Genomic DNA, 23,518 nt, shown 5'->3' on the forward strand with positions numbered 1-23,518 from the left:
CATAGTCATATGATATCTATCAACAAATTCTTTAGAACAAAGTAACCTAACTTGAAGTTAATCAAAGCAAAGAGATTATAAAACCAAAAAACCAACAAACTGCTTTTAAAACACACGTTGACCACCGCAACACGATTTGATTGACGTTTAAGTTTTACGCAAAAAATCGGAGTACGTTGGGTACTTTTTTCTGACATTTTAAAACAAAACTAAATAAAAAGTATAACAAAGGCACTTTTAAAAATAATTCCTGTTTTAAAAATTACAGGATTTGCTATGTAGTTTGAAAACAAGGTTTCCTTAAACAGGTAAAATCAAGGAAAAAGAACCTGCGTTACAAAACTTATTAAAAATGAGTTTGGAAGCTGAGTTTTTAAAACGGATTGTTTAGAATCAATCAAAAATCTTAATTATATTTAACTAATTAGTACAGAGTGAAGTTTGTTTTAAACACGTGATGAATCATCTGCAATAATTCATTTTGTAACGACCGAAAATAGAAACAAAAATCTTCCCGGAAATCTGATGCTAGTGCTATGGAATAAGGCGGCAGATTGTTGAAGTGCAGAAGGTGGGTGAGTTGAATAGTTTTGAAGTTGTTGCTGTTTTTGTTTTAATTCACTTCCAATTGCCCAGTTGTGGGTAAACTTAGTCATGTAAAAATGTAAACATGTCATATAGACCTGTCACTTTTTGAAGAAACGAATCGCACTTGTTGTGTGTATTGTTAACTTTTGCGCTGAAGTGTCAGAAAACACACTTTTTACCATAATAATTGAGATAGTTGTGGTTACTTAATTTTGTGTAAACTCTAACTCGTGCTTTTTGGGCATACCTATTGTCCTTACTCAATATCGGTTGTGAGTCTGTGACATTCTGTTAATAAAAGGTTCTCGGTGTTTTAGCTGAAAAAAATCAATATCAGTGCAGCAAAACTATTCTATAGTTCTAATTTTGTGGAGTTTACTATTAACATATGCTTCAACTTGGCAAAAAAATATTTTACTTTTGTTTATATTATGTACCAAATTAGCTGTGTTAAGGGTGATACCAATGTTAACAGCATCAATTCAAATATCCGAATCCCTAGATTTACTGTCAGAATTTAATGAAATTTATATTTCCAGCATTTTACTTAATTAATGCACAACATTAAGGGGTGGCTGAAACAATATGTTTTTCAGCATGTAGGTAACTTTAATCATGGTAAACTGTTGCTGCTTCGTAAGTACGAGAAGGAATATACTTGCTTGCCCATTTTCATTTTGTTATAGTTTAGTTATATCCATGCCCATGTAAAGATATATCAACTATTGTGTCTGAATAATTGTTTTTCATAATGCTAGTTCTTAACTGCCACAATTTTTTTGTTACAGTTACTCAAAAAGGATTAGGAGACTTGCAATGTTTTGCTGTTAGTGTTTGGTAAAAGTAACCCCTGCCAATATAATGAGCAAGCCACTTGGTGGAAGGACCATAACAGCAAGGCTTAAAAGTGGTGAAAATTTAACAGAAATTATAAAACACTATGAAAATTATAATGCAAAGCAAAGAACGCACAATCATGAGGTTGGTATGCTACATTACACAAGTTTTATTTGTAATATGTTTTACCAGAATTTGATTTTAATACAATTTAAATAACTTTGCAATGAGGTTTTTATAGATCTTTGATAACAATTTTCATGACATTTTAAATATATAGTATATATGTATTATTATAAAGACCACTACTGAGTATGCTTGGTTTTGAAAGGTTTCCCATAAACAACACTTTTGGTTTAACTTTGTTTCTTAACATTGCTTTTTTAATATGCAAAAACCTAATGCTGAAAGTACAGAAGGTTATGATGTATTTTTTTAATTTAGTGAAAAAATACTATTTATTTGTGTAATTTTGGCAAAGCAATATTTGTTTGACAACTTTATGGAAAAGTTAAACAGGCTGAGTAAGTCATAGTAATAGTGGAATGCATTTGATGTATAAGCCATATTTTAACAACTGCAGTTCTAGATTATAAAATTACATATGTTACATGGACTAAAAACAGAACAAAGTTTGTGTTGCTTGCTTTAAAATATTTTATGGAAACACTTTTTGCAGGACTTGTGGTTCCATCAGCGTTTGACACGAGGCAATGCAGTTCACAATCTAAAAAAGTCAGGCTCCACGCAGGTACAAGGATGTGGATGTAAATTTCAAACTTTAACTCAGACTTATGTTTTATTGCATCAGCGTCATTCTGCCTATACTGTGTCCATAAACTTTATTGGGTGCATTTACGTAGCACTGCTTTACTGTACTCTATTTTTATCGTGATGGCCCCTGTATTTGCTCAACTATATTTGGAGATGTGGCCCAATGCCATATAGGGTCATGTTACCAGTTTCTTGTTAAATTTGCTGTTTCATCGTTAAAAGTAAATGTTTTAATACATTTCCCAGTGAGTTGATTCTGTTATTCTCTGCAGCAATTGTAGTGACCACAAATGTTTCCAAACATTAGGTCTTAGCATGTTGTTATAATTTTTTTACCAATCTAATAGACTGTGGATGCAAAATTAAAGCACAGCAATCATCTTGATTTGTTGTTACTTGTCTAACTTTTACATTTTAGGGCACATTATCTATTTTTGTACTTCCATATAAAAGTCATACTTCATGTATAAAAGTCAACATTTTAATTTTTGTTTCAGGGTTTGTTTCTTGTACGAGAAAGTGTCAACATTAAGGGCAGTTTTGTTCTTTCTTTGATCCACAAAGGGGATACGCAGCATTTTCAAATCACAACTTCCCCACATTCTGGATGCTTTAGCATTGATAATGGTCCACCTTTTGTAGGTCTGGATCAGCTAGTACATTTTTACAGGTAAAAATGCCTTTAATTTTTTATTTTTGAGAGTTTCATATTGGTATAGTTACACATTTAGCCCAATTTTTTTTCGTTGTCTTACGGTTTGCAAATTTTATGTAAAGATTTTGTTATTGTTTGTAGTTTTTATAGCTGCTATTTTGTTCAAGTTGTAGCTGAGTAGTTGCTTTTGTGCATTGTTTGGCAGATCTGAGTTGTTTTATGTTTGACAAATTGTTTTAAGTATGGGTGAATGTATCGCTTTATAGTTGTTGCAAAACTCACATATTAATTATATATATACTCTCATGAGGAAACACCAAAGCATTTATTACCTTTGAGTTTCCCTTTTAGAGGAAATAGTTTGCAGTCAAGCAAAACAAACAATACTATGAACATCAGTTTGTAATCGGGGTTTTGTTTGTTTATCCAATCAATGCCATGCTTTTGTTTAACCATATTTTTCCTGGTTTTGGCAGTGTTTTAATTGTCTTAGAGCACTCTGTACTGATGGTTCATGCTACTGGTAAATTAACAACCATGTGAAGAAATTTCACAATGCTTTACCATTTGCTAACTACTGTAAAATTACAAAAGTTTGTTTTCACTTATGTGCATCAAATTGTATTGTTTTGAACTTAAGAGACCTGTTTGCAATTATAGTGTCATAAAATTGTAACAGTTCCAGTGTTAAAAGCCTTGGCTACAGCAAAAAAGGGAAATTTAATGTATGTGTACTATACTTTTTTGATTCACAAAAGCTGTCATAAACAAACAACCAAGATCCATTTACTTAGCTTTGACTAGTACTTTTTGCATGTTCTATCATGGTTGTTTACGTTTTTCGATTGCTGTGAATAGCAATTCTCCTAATTTTAACAGAACTGGATGCAATGGTTTGCCCACTGCGCTGATTCATGCATGCAAAGGACACACTGTCCCTGCATTTTTGCAACAGTACGGAGAGAACACTATAATACATCAAGCAGTAGATGAGGGAATTGATACTGCAGTGTTCAACCAAATTCTGAACCATTCCAACTGTCCCCACCTAAACACCAGGTAAAAGAATTGTTTTTGTTTTTTATGTGAAAATCAAAAACCTAATGAAAACAACAAAAACATATCAATCTTTATTGACAGAAACTACAAGTCGTATTTAGTGCTTTAAAGTGCTTAAAAAAAGTCTTTTGTTCAACTAAAGGCCCTATTATTTTATTTTGTAAGAAATGGAACACATTTGCCATCCATATGTATTGTAACATAAATCATCACATCTGTACCTATATATACCCTTTTTCGTCGCTGTTGGCATTAGGTTGCTACAAATGCAAGTTTTTATCAAGTCCCAAATGATTTGGTATTCTCATTTTCGACAGCAGCAAAAACCATGTCAGGGTAATATGTGTCATTACCAAGAAGGGCTATTGTCATGTTGACAGAAGGCATTGGAAATGAGTAATTGGGAAAACGTTTTGTCTGAAAAGCCAGTGACATCACCAGACAATGACCTAACTTTGTCAAGTGTCTGTTTATTTGTGACAAGCCAATGTTACAAATATGGTTAACTTAATTACCCAGTTTAATGTATGGATAGTGGATACCAGAGCAAATCTGACAAAAATATACAAAAACGCAAATAACATTTATATATATGTTATCTAATAAGGAACTTAAATGTCTGTTTAATTGTGACAAGCCAATGTTACAAATATGGTTAACAAAATTACCCGAGTATGGATAGTGGATACCATACCAAACTGGTCATTCAAAATGCAAATAATTATGGGTCCCCTTCCCCCCACTTTGCCAAGAAATGTTTGATGGATTTGGATGAAATTTTCACAGATGGTAGATATGGTTATGTAGATGTGCCATTTGTTTTGTTTGACTCGATAGCCCCAGTGTTTACCCCACTAGCCCCCTAAAATGGGTAAATTTTGAACAATGTCCGAATTGGATGAAATTTGGACAGTTTGTTCATTGTGCCATTTTAGGGCATCGTTTGTTGTGTTTTACCCTGTAGCCCCAATATTTACTCCACTAGCCCCCTAAAATGGGTGATTTTTTAAACAATGTCCGAATTGGATGAAATTTGGACAGTTTGTTCATTGTTCCATTTTAGGGCGTCGATTATTGTGTTTCACCATGTAGCCCAATATTTACTGCTTAAGCCACCTATTGTTTATAAAACGTCCGATTTGGATGAATTTTTGATAGTTTTTTGAATTTGGCATTTGTAGCTGTCGAATATTGTGTTTCACCCTGCAGCCCTAATATTTACCCTACCAACCCCCCAAAATGGGCGAATTAATCAACAATACATTTTGACAGTTTGTATAATATGCCATTTTGAGATGTCAGTGTTTTATGCTATTTAGGCACACAAACTTATAACAATGTCTCAATTGCATGAGATTTGGACAGTTTGTACTTTACATAACTTGTTTTTTTAAGTAACACTACCAATCACTGTGTTTGACTTTATAGCACCGTTTCTTATGGTTGTCTGTTTACAACTTTGCGGTTTTGGGGACCCATGAGTTTCTGCCTGCAGAAACAAATCAAGATTATAAAAAATGTTGGCTAATATGGGACCCAATATAAATAAATATAGAGAATATATTACAGTTTGCAGAATAGGTTGTAGTGTATATGCTATAGTAAAATGTGCTAAGCCACCCTTCTAGTATTTATATGTTTTGTGATAAGGAACTAAGTTATATAAAAAAGTTTTTTATTTTTAAAACTGTGTACTCTTATAACAAAAGGTCCTAAAAGCTTTTCATAAATTTGTTTTCATTTTGGAAAAACAATACAATATGGTGAAAACCATGTCTATCATAACCCTGGTTATTTAATGTGTTAGGAATAACAGTGGACGGACTGCATTACACGAGGCTGCCGCTCGCGGTCTGAATGACTTAGTGCTTGAGCTGTACAAGCGAGGGGCTGACGTTAAGACAAGAGACGCTGAAGGGAATTCACCATTGCATGTAAGAAACTGTACTGTTTTTTGTCACCCTTCTCTTATGGTTGATCATCTCTTTTATGTCTGCGTTATGTGCTGTTTTTATACAATGGTGTTGTACACCTAATGAACATATTTTGAACTTTTCATTGTTTTATAGCAGCAATAACAATTGCAACAGCACTTGGACACCTGTAAATGTGACAAGTTTGTAGTCAAGTATAGTGTGTCATTCTTTATTCACTATATTAACAAACGACTAGCACTTTTCATTGTTGTAACCTGCACTTATTGTCATCTTGTACTAAATTGTAAAAATTTCCTCAACGGAAATGTGGTTTCAAAAGCATGAATCCAAAATCCCCATAATATGTTAAAGAACATTGAAAGCATGCCATTGTCTTGTATCTTTTAGTTAGCCTGCAGGGGAGACCATGCTGAAACTTGCAAAATCCTGGTGAAACATTGCTTTTCAAAGCCTCAAGACCGTTGCTGTGGGACGGGCTGGGTACCACTTCATGATGCAGCCTATTATGGACACCACCAATGCATTGACATGTTACTTCGACATGGTGCTGCTTGTTACCCAAGGTTTGTAGTGCCTTTAAATTAAACTGCTTCCTTGTTGCGTTTTGTGTGATTAATATCCGTAGTTTTGGTTAGGATTGGCTGATCCTTATTATGATCTACATGTGTAATGTTTGTCACTGCACAGCTAATGCAACACACATTTTACACAGCCATGCTAGTCCTACTTATTTGCTTTACAGCTAATGCATATCCAAAGTAACCAATTATATACCATCTGTGAGTTTTTGAAAAAGTGTGGAAATATTTTCTGGAAATTAACTTTTCATATTGATAGAAAGTGTCCTGCTTAATATAATGATGGTTCAATTTCAATGTTTTTGGTACATGGTGATATATATAAAAAAAATGCTTTGCTAGTTTATGTATAAAGATAGCGGTCCTAAAAGAGTTTTAAAACCCATTTCAGTTATATTCTGTTTTATTTCCTGTAGCTTGTCCATCCTTGTTTGACATGTTATGTTTGATAAGTTTGAATGAAATTGGTAGATATAATTGTCTCTCGCCCACACAGTTACCTTGTAATCCCTAAAAGGGTTTTTATGCATTTTACGGTTTCTGTGACTTTACTGGGCATATAAGTGCTGTTAAACTATCAGTTCCTGATGTTCTCAGGTCTGTTAATGGCGAAACTCCACTGGATCTGGCAGACAAACGACACCAAACCAATTCACTTCTTATCCTCCAAAGATACCAACCACCCAAACCCCACTACAGTTCATCACATTGGTTACACAATGCTGTGGATAGACATGTAAGTTCCTGTGTGGGGTGTGTGCATAAAATGGTTTTGCATACTAGCAGCTGAATGAATGACTTTCCTTTTGAAACAACGCATTATACATAATTATGCAAAGGAAAAAAATACCTAAATTTTAATTTTTAATTGCACTTTCCTAATAGCTTTCAATTGTCTTTTTGATATCAGTACTTAATGTATTTTAATATGTGCCTAATAGATGTGCTTACTTGTATGTAGTCTTTGCATAAATCTTCTTTACCCTTCAGGGAAATATTATTTTATGCTTTTTAATGTCACTTTGACTCTTAACTTATTCATGTTTTAATGTGGATTATTTTAAATCTGCTACACTATATCTCAAAGAGATTAATTGTCGTGGCATTTATGACTTATTAAAACATATATATAATTTGGATAAATTGCTAAATACTTTGTGGTGTATTTGACAGGATTGGCTTCAAAAAGTTGTGTAATGTTTTTTAGAAAGCAGTAGAACTATTAGAACATGCTGGTTTGCGCAATGGTTGTTTCTTAGTGCGAATGAGCAAACGACATCCCGGTCAATATGTGCTCACCATGTCCTTTGACAAAACTGTTTTCAACTATGAAATTAAAAACAAGGTAAACTGCTCTACTGTGTTTCTCTCTCTCATAAGTTTAAGCAAAAACTGCAAGTGTTATTTATAGCCAGCACTCTTGACCTACCCTGGGATAAGATATGCCTATAGCACATCAATACAGAGTTTAAAATGTATTTTTACCTTTTATTTTTGCCACATTGTTCAGTATATAAATGGTATTTCTTAGTTAAGCAATGTGAATTAAAAACAGCCATGTGTGGTACTAAGTACTTTGGTATTGTATTTTTTCCCTTATAACTATCTGACCAGTTGCACATGTAAAAGTACACTTTTTTCAAATTTACTTATTTTAATAGTTAAGGCCAGAAATATTACTCGTTTAGGTTTGTTGTTCTGACACAAACACAACTGTTTTTTTTTTCTTTTAACAAATATAGTCGAACTGCAATGAATTTGTGTTACTTATGATATTACAATGCAGAATAATTGGTTCTATATTGATGATGGACCTTTGTTTTCCTCGTTGGAATATCTCATTGATTATTACTGCCGATGTTCTGATGGGTTACCAGCTGAACTTACCTCTCCAGTGACACCCTTTGCAAGGTTAGCTAATTAACATATCATTCACATATACTTACATTTAATTTTTCTCTTACCGTAATACAAAGTTACTGTAATACAATGTTTCTCAAAGGTTTTTACTGTAAGCAGCCAACCTATGCAACATCCCACCTATAAAAAAGTTAGATACTTTGATGCCAAAAACTAGCTGCACTGGAGTCCGGTTCACTTTAGGTCAAATGTCAAATATTTTATAAGTGCTGTTTAAACCACCAGAATGCAACTGTTGCTATAGTGTAGTGGAAGAAACAGTGCCTCAAGCGCATAATTTTTGGGTTCGAATCTCATTTAATTTTTATCTTTTTTTGCAGACTTGTAGAATTGCCAGCGGTTAGCGCTATTAGGATCAGGTGAAGGTTTAAAATAATAAATAACGTTAAAAACAAGAATTTTCAAACATTTTCTTGACCGAAAGTGAACCGGACTCCAGTGCTGCTAGTTTTTGGCTTCAAATCATCTACCATAAAAAAATTGTCTAAATAGTAATGTGAATAAATCCGCTATTAACAATAAAGGTTATATCTGAAAAAGTAACTTTCTCTACCTTTGGATACACTACTTTCAAGGGCACACCTTTGAAAACCACTGCTTTGATATGTAACCATTCAAAATCAAAAGTGTAGTCTGTTGTATTACATACTGCACCACAAACTGTAGTCTGTCTTTAGGAAGCTGATATCAAATAGGTTGAGATTTTGATCAAGTCAAATTTAACATGTTTTCCTTGCAGGAATGACCTTCCTCCTGTTCCAGGTCCCTCAAGGCCGAAAATGAATGAACGACCGCCAGCACCTGTACCCAGTAACAACAAGGTACTGTTTATACATATATGCATAAGTTTTACCATGTTTTTATTGTTAAACTTCAAAGAATTCAGACTAGACTTAGCTTTATTAGATACAATACAGTACGCCAGGCCCATAGAAGGTGCCATACTGAATCAGCCATGATCACTGGTTTGCATAGACACTTCAGGGCTGATCCCAGTTATGAATTTATGTTCATCTTAACACAGTGCAAGATGTGAAAGCACACTATGTGCATTTTCTGAGTATAAAATACTATTAAGTTAAGAGTTGACAAGGTAAGTTTTCTAGTTTCCAGCAAAAGATATTCTTTCAAGATTGTTAAGGTATAGTGAAAGTATTGTAAGCATATCAGAAACATAGAAGATTTGTGCAATAAACGTTAAATATTTGTTTGAGTTTCAATGTTGTTTTACCAGACACAGGGATTGTACTGTGATCTGTAAGCGAGAATACAGTTTTCTGCTCTGAGCACCAACTATTCTAAATAACATATAACATATACCAGATTGTAGAAAACTAAAAACCGACATTAAATGTTTGGTTGTAAAGATCTGCAAAGAAAAGCAACAGCTCCCTGATTTTAGAAAATATATAGAGTTTTTAAAGTGGAATGGGCTTTCAGGTAAGGTAAAGCTAAAGTAAACTTGACTTAAAACAAATGTGTCAAACTAGTTTAAAGAGTAAATAGCATTTTTGGTTGAAGTTAATTTTTGAGAGTCAAGAGGAGCCAGGAACAGTTTTTGAAGAATGAAGTTAAAGTTGGGCATATGATTCCACAATCTTGTCTGCATTTTGTCATCTGAACAAGAGAGATAAACATGGTGCAAGGTTTTCAAATCAGAGAAGCATTTTGAAAATGGAAACTAATCCTTCTGGAGAAGTATTACATTTAATCACCTGATGTCAAAATTTTTCAAATAAACGGAAAAACAGAAAAGTCTAAGACAGAGATCGTTCTTTAAAATGGATCCCTCAGAATTTGCAATTGATGTTTATTGCATTTTTATAACTTTTATTTTACACCTAAATGAAGTGTGCATTTCTGCAACAAATTATTTCATTGTAGCCAAGTAAAAATCACGGAGTCATCCAGCAGAGTTATATTCCTGGTTTGTTGCCAAACCCAAGTGACACATTGGAAGATATTGAACCATCGAGTATTGTTCTTGGCCGAGAGTTGGGTCAGGGTGAATTTGGATCAGTGTTAATGGGAGTTTGGACAAACCCACTAGGAAAGAAGGTGACTGATTTTTTGTATTATTTTCTTGTTTGTACATGTACATTGATTTAAATCAGAGTTTACTACAAGCTTAGGGGCAACACTGAATAGTAAACAAGGCTAATGCTTCTACATGCGTGAAAATCTATTTTAAGTATCACAGAACTCCAGGTTAAACTTTGACGTTCAATGAAAAAATGGTTCAATTCATTCCAAGTCTTTGTTGCCTATCCATACTATCTTATATGCTTCCTATTACAGTAAACCTTGGTTAATCGATGCCCCTTTGGACCAAAAGAATTGTCGGGATTAGGCAAAGATTTGGATTAACCAATGTTAAAGCCTTACCACATTACAAGTCATTTCTACCTCAAATTTTGTTTGATTAGGCAAAGATCCAGATTAATCGAATCTGGTTTAAATGAAGTTTACTGTACATGCTTTGTTTATTTGAATATGAACTAAAGTATTTGTTGCAAACTTAAAAATTATGTTTGCATGCAAGCGTTTGAATAGCAAAGTAAGTGATGCACAGTTTTTCAATTAAAGTCAGCTGTACTTCTGTACAATAATGAGCAACAGTATGATGTAAAGTGGTGCTCAGCCATGAGCAATGCTCCTTTCAAGCTTTACAATTTTGCACTGTTCAAACATTTACAATACACAAGAGTGGTACTCAGCATGCCCAGACACAAAAATATTACAAGAACTTTTGTAAAGTAAGGGTTGTAGCTGATTGATGTTTACAGTCTTACCCTAATTGACACTGACATTACCTTTTTTCATTGATTAGGTTCCGGTTGCCTTGAAAACTTTGCATGGTGAACACATAAATACTGGAGAGGCTGAATTTGAGCGTGAAGCCGGTGTCATGATGGGCCTCAATCATTTGTGTATTGTCAAGTTGTATGGAATATGCAGAGGAGAAACCATGATGATGGTTAGTATCAGCTAACAGCATTCTGTAAAACACAGTACACCAGTCTATCCTACTGAATCATATGAATGTTTTATCTAAGTATTATTGCATAACCACAGATCCTATCAATGAATATATGCTTACAAATGCTTCGTGTTCTTGCAAGAATGCATAGATATGTTGTAATTTTAAATACTTCTAACCATAAACTGTTGGCATATATTTTGATGTTGCTGGTTCTTATTAAATTTGTGATGTGATGTTACTTGTTATTTACTTTAGGTACAAGAGTTGGTTGCTATGGGATCAGCACTTGATTATATTCTTGATTACCCTTCTGCTGTTGGTCAAGCTGACTTCAAATTGTGGGGAGCCCAGATTGCAAGTGGAATGAATTACCTTGAATCCAAAGGGTGATTGCCTTGTTATGTGATACACAAATGATGGCGAACTGCTAAAGAATTTAGACCCGAGTTGTGAAAAATACCTATATAATATAATATAGTAGGGAATTGTAGGGATATGCCGGTACCCAAATGCTTGACATTAAGCATTTATTGATGCTTAGTGTACAGTTAAACAACAGAAGTGGTTCTTGGCGCTCGCATAAATGCGGCTGAATGTCAATGATGCCAAAATAATATACAAACAAAGTTCATTTTACGAATATTTAAATAGTGAAGCATTCAACGTCAAGTTCGTATGCGCATGCGCATCTTGTTAAAGAATGAAATATGGAAATATTTTAGTTTTAAAGAATAATTGATCGAACGGTTTATTGTTTTGTCATGTATTGGTGGCCTGAGCATTTGCATAGCTTGCTCAAAGTTTGTCCAAATAGAGCACTTAGGATTTTAGCCCATAGCAAGAAAATTTGGTTTGAGTGCTTCAATGCCATAATCTACGAAAATATCATTTTGGAACCCAATTTTAGCCACAAGTTTTCAAAGATTCGGCACTGCTCGTAACATTGTAATTTGAATATGTTGTAAACAATGAACTATGTGTACATACCTTATTGGCTCGTACGTTTACTTTACAACTTCTCATTAGGTTTGTTCATCGAGATTTAGCGTTGAGGAACATCCTGCTGGCGTCGAAAGCTTTGGTAAAGATTTCTGACTTCGGATTAAGTAGAGCAGTAGGAGCCGGAAGCAATTACTACAAAGCATCAGCTGGTGGAAGGTGGCCTGTCAAATGGTAGGTGAACACCTGACCTTATGTGTTACCTAGCTGTGTTCAGGTTAAACCAGAGTTAAACACGGGCCTAAAATGGCTGCCCGAAACCGAAAGTACAAGCCCGAAACCAAACCCGCGCCCGACATTTAAACAAACAAAGCCTGAAAACTTGGCAAACATGCGGCGAAAATGAAGCCGAATGTGTTTGCAGACTCAAATCAAGCCCGAACCCGGCCAGTAAATTCCGTCTGATTTATAACTCGGGGTTAAACACATCATGGCTTAGCAAACTGAGGCTGATGACCATGATTGGGGGCACTCGAAATGTTTTTGGGTTTGTTACACAAATTTATTGGAATATATTGAAGATATGTATGTTATAAGAAAGACGGTTTCAACCGTAACTTTGAGTAGTTTTGTTGCGTTGTAAAAGATATCAAAAGTCTACCAGCGTTGTTACGACTGTGTGCTAAAGGTTAAAATGGACTGACTAGCACTCTCTTTTGAAGTAACGAGCGCGACCCCAAGACCTGTATTTTTCCAACCCTCATTTGTCTATCGAGGCGTTTTTAAATGTTATTTATGTTTCATTACGCAAAGTGTAAAGAACTTTCTTATCTTTTATCCAACAAAGAATCTTAAATTTTGGTTGTTGTATTTGTTTAGGTACGCGCCAGAGAGTATAAACTATGGTACCTTTTCATCGAGTTCGGATGTGTGGAGCTATGGCATAACCTTGTGGGAAATCTTTTCCAAGGGAGAGCAACCTTACGGGACAATGACTGGAGCTCAGGTCAGCTGTTGTGTTGACAAACATAAAAAACATTGGTTCAATTTTTTGCTGAAGGCTTTATTTTTCATGTAGGTTAAACATACAAATATCTTGCCCAGTGGTTCCCAACCAGGGCCCATGGCCCCCCTGGGGGGCCACGAGCTGTGTTCCGGGGGGCCACGGTCGTAGATTCACAAGAAACACCTACTAAAAGTCATTTTCACTTTAACTTTATTCCCGAATTTAATCGACTATTTCACATACTATTTGTTTGTAGTGACGCTCATTTACTCTATTAGACCTGTTTAAGGCCAAAATTAATACCGCATTCCAACGCGAGATTGCTATCTACATTTTAAGGGGGGCACAGGTCCTACAAGGTAACTTGAAGGGGGCCACGAGGCCAAAAAGTTACTTTAAGGGGGCCATCGTACACGAAAGGTTGGGAACCACTGATCTCGCCTGATATTCAAGTTTCAGTGCGTTTGCATTGTTATACTAGCAACTCTTGATGTCATGTAGATTTGTTGACTACAGTTGTCAAGCTATCAGCCTCGGTTATTTGCCAATAGCTTTTTATGCAATGTAGAAGATTTATATAGAATTGTTCTTAAACAGCAAATTTTAATTTCAACTGACCAGCTTGACTTCATTTTTTCTTGTTTCCAATTTGGCAGGTAATACAATACATAGAAGACGACAAGCGAAGACTAATACGACCTGAAGGATGCCCTGAGAAGGTCTACTCGATTATGTTACAGTACGTGCAGCATTGTTAAATACCATCAGGAAACTATTGCTCTTTTACCCTGAAATTTTGCTTTGATTTCCCGCCAGGTGCTGGGCGTACAACCCAAAAGAGCGACCGACCTTTCTCCGCTTGCATCATAAGTTTCGCAGTGACCCCGACTATTTTAACATGGAAGTGCCCGGGCACCGTGACAACCTCGACTCGTGACGTAGGTGCTGATGACGTCACAGGACTCTCCATGGCTCCAGCGCTGTGCACTTAGGGGTGAAACGAGCCCCCATTTACCCCTTACGTGGGTTTTCCCCAATGTCAGGCAGTGTATAGTTTCATTTTTTGTTCTTTGCGGGTTTCTCGTTTTAACCAGGTGCGCTTAAAATGGCTGATGATGACGTCATTGCGCAGTGATGCGTGGAAATCGTATGATTTCTATTGGTGAAGCCTTGTTCAATCTCGTCAACAATCTTTTAAGCAGTCTTTGTCAGCTTTTCGTTACATGCTGCTGAACACTCGATGCTACTAATCTCTGTCTATGTTCTGCTGTACAAAGCCAGAAATGAATTGGAATCCAAACTGTAGAAAGGACATCATGTGCCGCAATGCATTTGCAATAGTATTTGAAGTCATTCAAGTGATTCTATGCGCAATGGATATAGAATGTTTGATCTTTAACAGTTGGAATGTATCATGGCAAGACTATTTGCCTCATGAAGAAAAGAGCACTTCAAATGGTATTTGTGTTAATTGCCATATTTGCCGAGTTTAACCAGTATTTGTAATTTTTCGGTTATAGATTTCAACAAAGAAGCCTTAAACATGTAATTCATAACCCATTTTGAAAATGTTTTGAGTTGATTCAATTAGAAGAACTCTGAAATATATCAACAATTTTGGATCAGATTTTATATTCCTACATGGCTAACTCAATTGGAAAATTGCATTCCATCAGTTTCACATTGTATTGTCACTTTTAACGAGTATTTTATGTTTGTCCCCAAAGTTTTGCCGTCCACCGATTTTTAAGTTTTAGCAAGTTTTAATCCGTCCAAGGGTCTCAATTGCGCATAGATCTTCAAACTTCTTTACTTTCAACATTTATCAGCTTGTGTAGCCCACTGTAATGAGTGCACTGTACTAAAATGTATGACCCCGAATCACGAATTCCTTAAACATTACCAGCTTGTTATCCAGACCCCTGTTATTGTGTGTACTTTGTTTCCATATTGTGCCTTATGCGTCCGACCGACGTTGAGAATTAAGATTTTATATTAGCTCTTTGTGGCTGGACTGAACCGCTTTTCAATGCAAAAGGTGGCTAAAATCGCCTTGGATTTTAGAAGTATTGTGTCATTAAAAAGGATTTTACAACGACTTTGTTTCCGAAAAACTGTTGCGTTATTTGTCCCCATTTTTCTTGCTAATGTCTGAACGTTTTTCTGCAATTCCAAATAGGCTTTCAGCTTTTCCTTAAAAAATTATCAATACTTGGTGGCAGGAGAGTTGTTTTCTGTCACTGACCAATGTCACGTGATCAAGTCCTGCAGTCAGTTTTTCTGTAAACACAAAAATCATTCGAATAATTTTTTGTTGTTGTCCTGAGTGTTGCCACTAGTGTGCCTTGTCTTATCGCTATTCAATGCGTGAAATATTTGCTTTGAATCATTGCCAATGGGCTTATTGCGTCGACAATGTCAAGCGGTCTTCTAGGGAGTCAAAGTTCACGAAGAATTGGTAAGACGAGTAAACAGATTCGAGTTTGCATTCCGTGGTGTACACGCTATCTTTAGCTTGCTAAAATCGTTGGAACACCAATTACATGTAGGTGTTACGCGCTGGTCCAAAGATCCTAACCTATCAACATATGACCTGCACTAGAAACTGTGAAATTTATCTTCTCTCTTTGCCCTTCTGTTTTAAATGATTTCTCAATATTTTGAGGTTGCGTGTAACTGCCACGACATATTTTGTGACATATATGTTTGCGGATAGGTTGTGATGTTCAATCTCGTTACTGGGTTATTTTTAACATAATCTTACAACTTTTGCATAACAGGAATTTGACACATCAGTAGATATTATTTACATCCACACTCGTCTCCTTGTTTTGTGTTTTTTCGCTGCTTTTGCCATTCTTCTTCATCGTTTCGCCTTCTATATCTATCCAAGTACGCGCGCACTCCTTTCTGCCTGTACTCGACTGACCAAAATATATATCATTGTGTCTTCGAGTGATGACGTAGCTATGACGTCAATGTCTGGGTGTTATGAGCATTTGAAAGCGCAATATACTTCATAGGCTTGCTTTGCGGTCATAACTCCGAGCGTAAGAATTAAATAACTCTGGATATATTGTTAATAGCAAAGGGCAGACTTTGCCTACTCTTTGTGACATTTTGTTTCAAAACATTGGCGTTTTCAGTTGGATGACCAGCACACACTCGTAGGTTCAATTACAGATTATATTTTATTGAGCACCTTGGAAATTATTCCTTGTTCACTTTATATAGTCAATTAGTACACGTCATTGTGTTAACGATAAAAGATCAAGAAAGTTGTTTCGATCAATGTTTTGTCAACGCTTCTGCCAGTGCCTGTTCCATAACCGTCTTGTGTCATTCCACTAGAATCTCCGCAGTTGCTTTCGCCGCCCCAGAACGAACTCCCACCGATGCAAGCATTTGCATAATGTTCTTTCCCTGATGCGTCGACTTTTACTCCGAGGCACATAGCATTGATGTGTTGCGCATGGTTTACGGTTCGAAGCTAAACAAAAGTTTCACTTTTTACATTATTTGATGCTGAACTAGTGATTTGCGACCTAACTTATTCACAGTCTAAAACATTTTTGTTTATCTTTATCCTAAACCCTCCCGACCAGTACAACCGACCCACTATACAAACTCTCTTTAAAAATATCACCTCAACAACACGTAATAAGTCAAAACAAACTCCTGCAAAACCTGTATATATCCTGCTGTTAAATAAGCTTGGATGTCCGTCCCGAAGTGGGTTAGAGTATCAGCTGGTGATCCTTCATCGTATTTGACTGGAAAACTTGGCCCGCTGTCGCTTCCAGGACTATACACGCCTTGTCTTATTGGATAGTAACTTTGAAACAGATTTTGGAGATTGCCGCCCAAGCCAGAAAGGAATTGACTATAGGTTCTATATCGAAGATACGAGTTGCTTCTCCACATCGACAATGGGGTATTATTTGGAACCTGCCAGATCATAACATCCTTGGCGTCATCGATGGAAAAATAAGCCAAGCTTTTGAAGTCGTCACTGGTTGCAGAAGCAACGTTGCCGAAAGTTTTCAAATTCTCCCAGTTTCCATCACCATGTTTTGTGTTTTGGTTGTTACCTTGCTCACTGGACCACTTATCTCCAACTGTGCATCTTCCGTTATCGTGTGCGTTGTTTTCATGTATTGATGCAACCAGAGTCCATCCTCCACCGTCGGTGATCATGTCGCAGAATGTTTGATACTCGAATCCATCTGTTGTGTTGAGGTTGTACACACCACTTCGATATGTTTTACCCTTCATTTCTTTACATGACTGCATTGCGTCTGTGGAGAAAAATGTCGTTGTACAACTTGTTATTAATGTGTCAGATTTGTATTGTTATGTTTATGATAGACATTATTGTTTTTTGTACTTACGTGAGAAAGACACACTTGCCAACAGCAAAACAAAGAATTCCAGAAGCTTAAACATTGTTTTTTCTTAATCACTTATTTTTTTCCAATCTAAATCAACACATATAAATGAAAACTTTTTTGTAATTGTGAAACATCATTAAACCCCACGAAGTTAACGCCCTGCAAGCGCCGTCTTTGTGACAGAACCTATGAACATAACTGATGTCGACTTGTGTTGTTCGGAGTTTCCACAGGACTTGGAAACTTGTCAATAATTTTCTAAGTTTTAAGCAACTACCGATGGGTCGTAGCTGTGTATGTATGTTTGCAAATCGTTAATGCAAACAATACAAAGAAACAATTCGTTGAACGTTATGATGATTTAAGTCGATGGTGGCGCAAATTTAATACTTTTTACGACCATTGCCTTTGTCCTGGTTACCTACTTGATCTGCCATTTGCAAGGAAATTTGATTTTGCAAGCGCTTTCTTTCCATTTAAACATTATCGACCTTCTAGAATATGTTGTCAAAATTTTCTAGCATCGGTTGTCAAAGCTGTTGGTATTTCAGGTCTAGCCGTATTTCCTTAATCAGTTTTACCAATTCTAAGCTTGCAAATGTCAGGAAATTTAAGTCAAAATATTTTGCCTTGATCCGTTCATTTTTGACGAAGCGTACAAACAAATTGGTCGTTTTTGTAGCTTTTCAATGCAAATTGGGACGTAAACCTATTTTTATGCATACTTTCGAGAATGTAACACATCTTAGTAATGTCCAATCTCTTCTTAGTCGATCATGTTTATCTCTGTTTTTCTTGTTGTCCGTCATTGCTATCCTTTTTTCTGTATAAGTACGTGAGCACACCCTTATGTCTGTACCCGACCGACCCGTACGTATACCATTGTGTCTTCCAGTGATGACGCAGCTGTGATGTCATGCAGTGGTGTTTGTAGGCATTCGAGAATGTATTCAATCTCACAGGCAAACTTTGGAGGCAAAATTCAATAAAAAAATATGAACAATCTAGAGTTTTTAAAATCAAGGAGCTGATCTTACCCATTCTTATCAACATTATATTTTCTGATGTTGTATCTTTGGTTTATTGATGACATGTGACCATGCAAAAAATAGTGCAATGTGGGCGCTTATCCTGACGCGATCATTTTCTTCCAACGCTTTGGTAACCCCACTGATCATTTGTTGTTGTCAAATGCGTTGCTACTACGTTTAAGAGTAGAGTGTTTGTGTCACCTCAAGTGCGAGTCTACTTTGCTCCAAAATGTCGCTTGACGATGCTGTGGAGCAATATGCGGATATCTAGTAACTTTTTAGCTGGCTTAAAAATGGTTTCAAATATTTGTACAAAATTGGTTTATCCTATACAGGATATTAAGCCAAAACCCGTAAGAAAAACATATTTTTGAACCTCAAAAAAGTGGTGGAATGAATCTAAAATGTTTCATTCTTTACAGAGGATTTTGTTCAATATTGTCGGCTTAACTCGCATTTTACCAATTTTTATAACATCTTACAATAGAAAAATGTAGAAAAGTTTGAAAATTTTTTTGCGCACTTGGTCGACGCTTGTCTGGCAGAATCTCGTTAACACACATCATTATTTATCGAATTGAAGTGGTTGTACGGTGAGTCCGGTCTTTAATTTCAAATCTTTTGTGTACCAAGGAGTTGAACACATAAAACACGACATGATTTAAACCTCATTGTGTATTGAAATGATGACGTATTTCATTGAATTTGTAAATGACTGGGTGTGTAATATATGTGTCAGGCACATAATGCAATTAGTGCAATTACATTACAATCAATTGTGTGTTACTTAATGACTACTATTTTTAGACATTTTTCGTTCTGAGATTAATTTTTGTTCATACGATTGAAGAAATTAATCGCATATTTTTTTTATCAAGCTCATCGGAAATTATTTTTGGAGAAAAGTAGTCATCAATCAACCATTAACGATAAAATATCAAGAAAGTTGTCTCGATCAACGTTTTGTCGACACTTCTTCCAGTGCCTGTTCCGTAACCATTCACTGTCATTCCACTAAAATCTCCGCAGTTGAAATCGTCGCCCCAATATCCACTTCCACCGATACATGCATTTTGAAAGTAATTTAAGCCTGCTGAGTCGACTTTAACTCCTGGGCAGATGGCATTGATATTTTGCGCTCCGTTTACGGTTCGGAACTGAAACATATCATTAAAGTTTTTTTCTTTGCCATATCAAAAATTATTAGTTTAAACTACTTTCACGTCATCTAAATAACTTCAGACATAATAAGACCCACATAACCGGGATTTAAACAGGTTAATTTCGGCCGAATCTGTAAAATTTATCTAAGTGACCGATTCCATTTAGATGTTTTGGAAGATTTCGATGTTGTCGTTGCAATTCGTTACGGACAGAAACAAAACAATTCTAAAACGGCACTTTTCGCCAACTATGAGGTATCACTAAACCTGTAAATATCTCTTAAATAAGGTTGTGTGCTTGGTCCGAAATGTGAAAGAGTATCAGCTGGTGATCCTTCATCGTATTTGGCCTGAAAACTTGGTCCGTTATCGCTTCCAGGACTATACACGCCTTGTCGTATTGGATAGTAACTTTGAAACAGATTTTGAAGATTGCCACGGAAATTATCAAGGAATTGACCATAGGTTCTATATCGAAAATACGAGTTGCTTCTCCACATCGACAATGGGGTATTATTCGGAACTTGCCAGATCATAATGTCCTTGGCGTCATCGATGGAAAAATAAGCCAAGCTTTTGAAGTCGTCACTGGTTACAGATGCAACGTTGCCAAAAGTTTTTGGATTTTCCCAATTTCCGTCACCATGGTTTGTGTTTTGGTTGTTACCTTGCTCACTTGACCACTTATCTCCAACTGTACATCTTCCGTTATCGTGTGCGTTATTTTCATGTATTGATGCAACCAGAGTCCATCCCCAACCATCGGTGAGCATGTCGCAGAAGGTTTAGTACTCGACTCCATATGTTGTGGTTAGGTTGTACACACCACTCCGAAACGTTTTTCCCTTCATTTCTTCACAGGACTGCATTCCGTCTGTTCAGAAATATCTCTTTGTACAACTTAAAATGGCAATGTTAGACTTGTATTGTTAGGTTTATGATATACATTATTGTTTATTTGTACTTACGTGAGATAGACAAACTTCCTAACAGCAGAACACAAAACGCGAAACGCTTGAACATTGTTTTCATTGTTATAATACCTTTCTATAATCTAAATCAACACAAATGCAAAAAAAAACATAATATGATCTATAGTTTTTGAAAGTAGATTTTATTGAAACCTTACGAATAGTAACGTTATGTAGGCGTCGTAGGTCTTTCTTGCAGAATCTATGACAGATGTCGAGTTGTCTTGTTCGGAGTTTCCACAGGACTTGGAAATTTGTCAATAATTTTCTAAGTTCCGGGCATAACTACCAATGGCCCGTTGCTGGGTATTGGAAGTGTTTGAACATGATCTAATCGTAACTTACGAATATGGTGCTGTTTGTTAATCTGGAACAATAATGTTTGAGAATCGTCACTATAACAATGTAAAGCAACAATATGTTGCAGGTTATGTTCACTTAAGTCGATGGTGACGCACATTTAATGACTTTGACGACAATTGCGCCGTTGTCACGGTTACCTGGTTAGATCTGCCCTTTGCAACTAAATTTGGTTTTGCAAGCGCTTTGTTTCCATTCAAACATTATCGATCTTCCAGAATTTGTTGTCAAAATTTTCCAGAATCAGTTGTCAAAGCTGTCGGTATTCAAGGTCTAGGTTTATTTCCTTAATCAGTTTCACCAATTCTATGCTTGCTAATGTTCTAACGTCGTATGTTGGCTATTGTGAGCACGCAAATATGCAATATACCTCACAACAGGCGAACTTTGCTGGCGAAACTCAAGTTTAAAGTTTGAATAACGCAGAGTTTTAAAAATCAAGAGACTGATTTTAACAATTCTTATCCGCATTTTAAGTTCTGATTATATATGTTGCTTTTATTGGAGATCAGCACACATTCGTAGGTTAGATTACATATGTATTTTATTGGTCACCTTTGGAATTACTCCTTGTGCACATAATAGTAACTTGGTACACTTCATTATTTTAGCGATAAAAGATCAAGAAGGTTGTCTCGATCAAAGTTTTGTCGACACTTCTGCCCGTGCCTGTTCCATAACCCTCCGCTGCCATTCCACTAAAATCTCCGCAGTTATTGACGTCGTTCCAGACCCCACTTCCACCGATACAAGCATTTTGATATGCATCTCCCCCCAAGTCGACTTTTACTCCAGGGCAGATAACATTGATGTTATTCGAATTGTTCACCGTGCGAAACTTAAAAAATGGTATCACTTATTATTAAATTTTCTGTAGCTAAATAGGAAAACGGTCTCGGCTATTATTTGTCGTAAGACACAGAAAATATTTTTGAAAACTTTTCTTAAAATGTTTTAACTTAAAGAAGCCGTAACTATCACACGGAATATATCTTGAAGAGCTGCTTTTTGAGTATAGGTTAAAATTCCTCTATAACCTGTATATATCCTGCTGTTAAATGAGGTTGAGTGCTTAAACCGAAATGGGAAAGAGCATCAGCTGGCGATCCTTCATCGTATTTGACTGGAAAACTTGGCCCGTTATCGCTTCCAGGAGTATAAATTCCCTGTCGTATTGGATAGTAACTTTGAAACAGATTTTGTAGGTTGCCTCCTAATCCAGAAAGGAATTGACCGTAGGTTCTATATCGGAGGTACGAGTTGCTTCTCCACATCGACAATGGGGTATTATTCGGAACTTGCCAGATCATAATGTCCTTGGCGTCATCGATGGAAAAATAAGCCAAGCTTTTGAAGTCGTCACTGGTTGCAGATGCAACGTTGCCAAAGGTTTTTAGATTCTCCCAATTTCCATCACCATGTTTTGTGTTTTGGTTGTTACCTTGTTCACTGGACCACTTATCTCCAACTGTGCATCTTCCGTTATCATGTGCGTTGTTTTCATGTATTGATGCAACCAGAGTCCATCCTCCACCGTCGGTCAGCATGTCGCAGAATGTTTGGTACTCGACTCCATCAGTTGTGTTTAGATTGTACACACCACTCCGAAATGTTTTTCCTTTGACTTCGTTACAGGACATCAGTGCCCCTGCAAAATTGGCCTGGTATCAATTTTAAGTCACACAAAATATATTATGCTTCACACGGTAATAGTAATACAAAATGAAAATCTAATATAGCAATAATCTTAATGCTGACCTGCTTCGTTGGCCACTGCAAATATAAGTACTATAATAAACAACATGTTTCAGTTACCAGGTTCTGCAACGAAAGAAAATTTATTACAGTCTTCAAAAAATGTTGTTCTCTTTCTCGTTCTACTGTTTATAGACTGAATATCAGGCTCGTTGAATCTATCATCTGCTTATTATCCCAGGACCATTCGGCACCTAATGAGTATATTTTTATCACAAAACTAACACTGGCGTTACTCAATATTTGCTCACACGTCAGAACAGGCAGAGTAGTTGGAATTGGACTTGTGGGAAAGTCTGCACTTGGTAGCTACATAACCTTCTGGTTCACTTCAACTAAGCTTGTACTTTACGAACGAAGTATTCGCCAAATAGACAATAATATACAGTTTTGAATCATGTTTGTATATTGAGCCAAAGTAGTTGATGCTTTTCAAATATCTGGTAACACCAAGACCTAAATACTCAAACGGTCATTCTTTAGTTACCGATCCAAAAAGTGTAAAATTGTTGGGCTTTCGTTTGTTGACAAGTCTTTATTTGTTGTATTATGGATCTAGAGAAATTTTGTA

General features: G+C 36.1%; 3 protein-coding genes and 1 pseudogene across 3 annotated transcripts; 1 reads left to right on the forward strand and 3 right to left on the reverse strand.

Annotated features, from left to right (window-relative positions):
* The first annotated feature begins 496 nt into the window (after nucleotides 1-496).
* LOC145218229 (tyrosine-protein kinase HTK16-like) lies at nucleotides 497-16,231 on the forward strand. Its single transcript, XM_080085630.1, has 18 exons — nucleotides 497-571; nucleotides 1,377-1,569; nucleotides 2,105-2,176; nucleotides 2,697-2,869; nucleotides 3,734-3,913; nucleotides 5,721-5,847; nucleotides 6,238-6,413; nucleotides 7,026-7,164; nucleotides 7,636-7,773; nucleotides 8,215-8,339; nucleotides 9,088-9,169; nucleotides 10,233-10,406; nucleotides 11,179-11,325; nucleotides 11,587-11,717; nucleotides 12,358-12,504; nucleotides 13,150-13,276; nucleotides 13,933-14,015; nucleotides 14,093-16,231. Exons 2-18 carry the CDS (start codon nucleotides 1,450-1,452, stop codon nucleotides 14,211-14,213), a joined length of 2,262 nt encoding a protein of 753 aa, XP_079941756.1. The 5' UTR covers nucleotides 497-571; nucleotides 1,377-1,449; the 3' UTR covers nucleotides 14,214-16,231.
* A 256-nt stretch (nucleotides 16,232-16,487) lies between these two features.
* LOC145218230 (intelectin-1a-like) lies at nucleotides 16,488-17,571 on the reverse strand. Its single transcript, XM_080085632.1, has 2 exons — nucleotides 16,964-17,571; nucleotides 16,488-16,766 (listed from the first exon to the last, which is right to left on the reverse strand). Exons 1-2 carry the CDS (start codon nucleotides 17,567-17,569, stop codon nucleotides 16,533-16,535), a joined length of 840 nt encoding a protein of 279 aa, XP_079941758.1. The 5' UTR covers nucleotides 17,570-17,571; the 3' UTR covers nucleotides 16,488-16,532.
* A 2,050-nt stretch (nucleotides 17,572-19,621) lies between these two features.
* On the reverse strand, nucleotides 19,622-20,649 carry LOC145220642 (intelectin-1b-like). Its single transcript, XM_080087852.1, has 2 exons — nucleotides 20,130-20,649; nucleotides 19,622-19,860 (listed from the first exon to the last, which is right to left on the reverse strand). Exons 1-2 carry the CDS (start codon nucleotides 20,632-20,634, stop codon nucleotides 19,622-19,624), a joined length of 744 nt encoding a protein of 247 aa, XP_079943978.1. The 5' UTR covers nucleotides 20,635-20,649.
* A 1,150-nt stretch (nucleotides 20,650-21,799) lies between these two features.
* Nucleotides 21,800-22,832, reverse strand: LOC145219916 (intelectin-1b pseudogene; annotated as a pseudogene).
* Nucleotides 22,833-23,518: the final 686 nt, after the last annotated feature.

This window comes from Phallusia mammillata, chromosome 3 (genome assembly GCF_965637545.1).
Source record: "Phallusia mammillata chromosome 3, kaPhaMamm4.hap1.1, whole genome shotgun sequence".
NCBI classification, from domain to species: Eukaryota; Metazoa; Chordata; class Ascidiacea; order Phlebobranchia; family Ascidiidae; genus Phallusia; species Phallusia mammillata.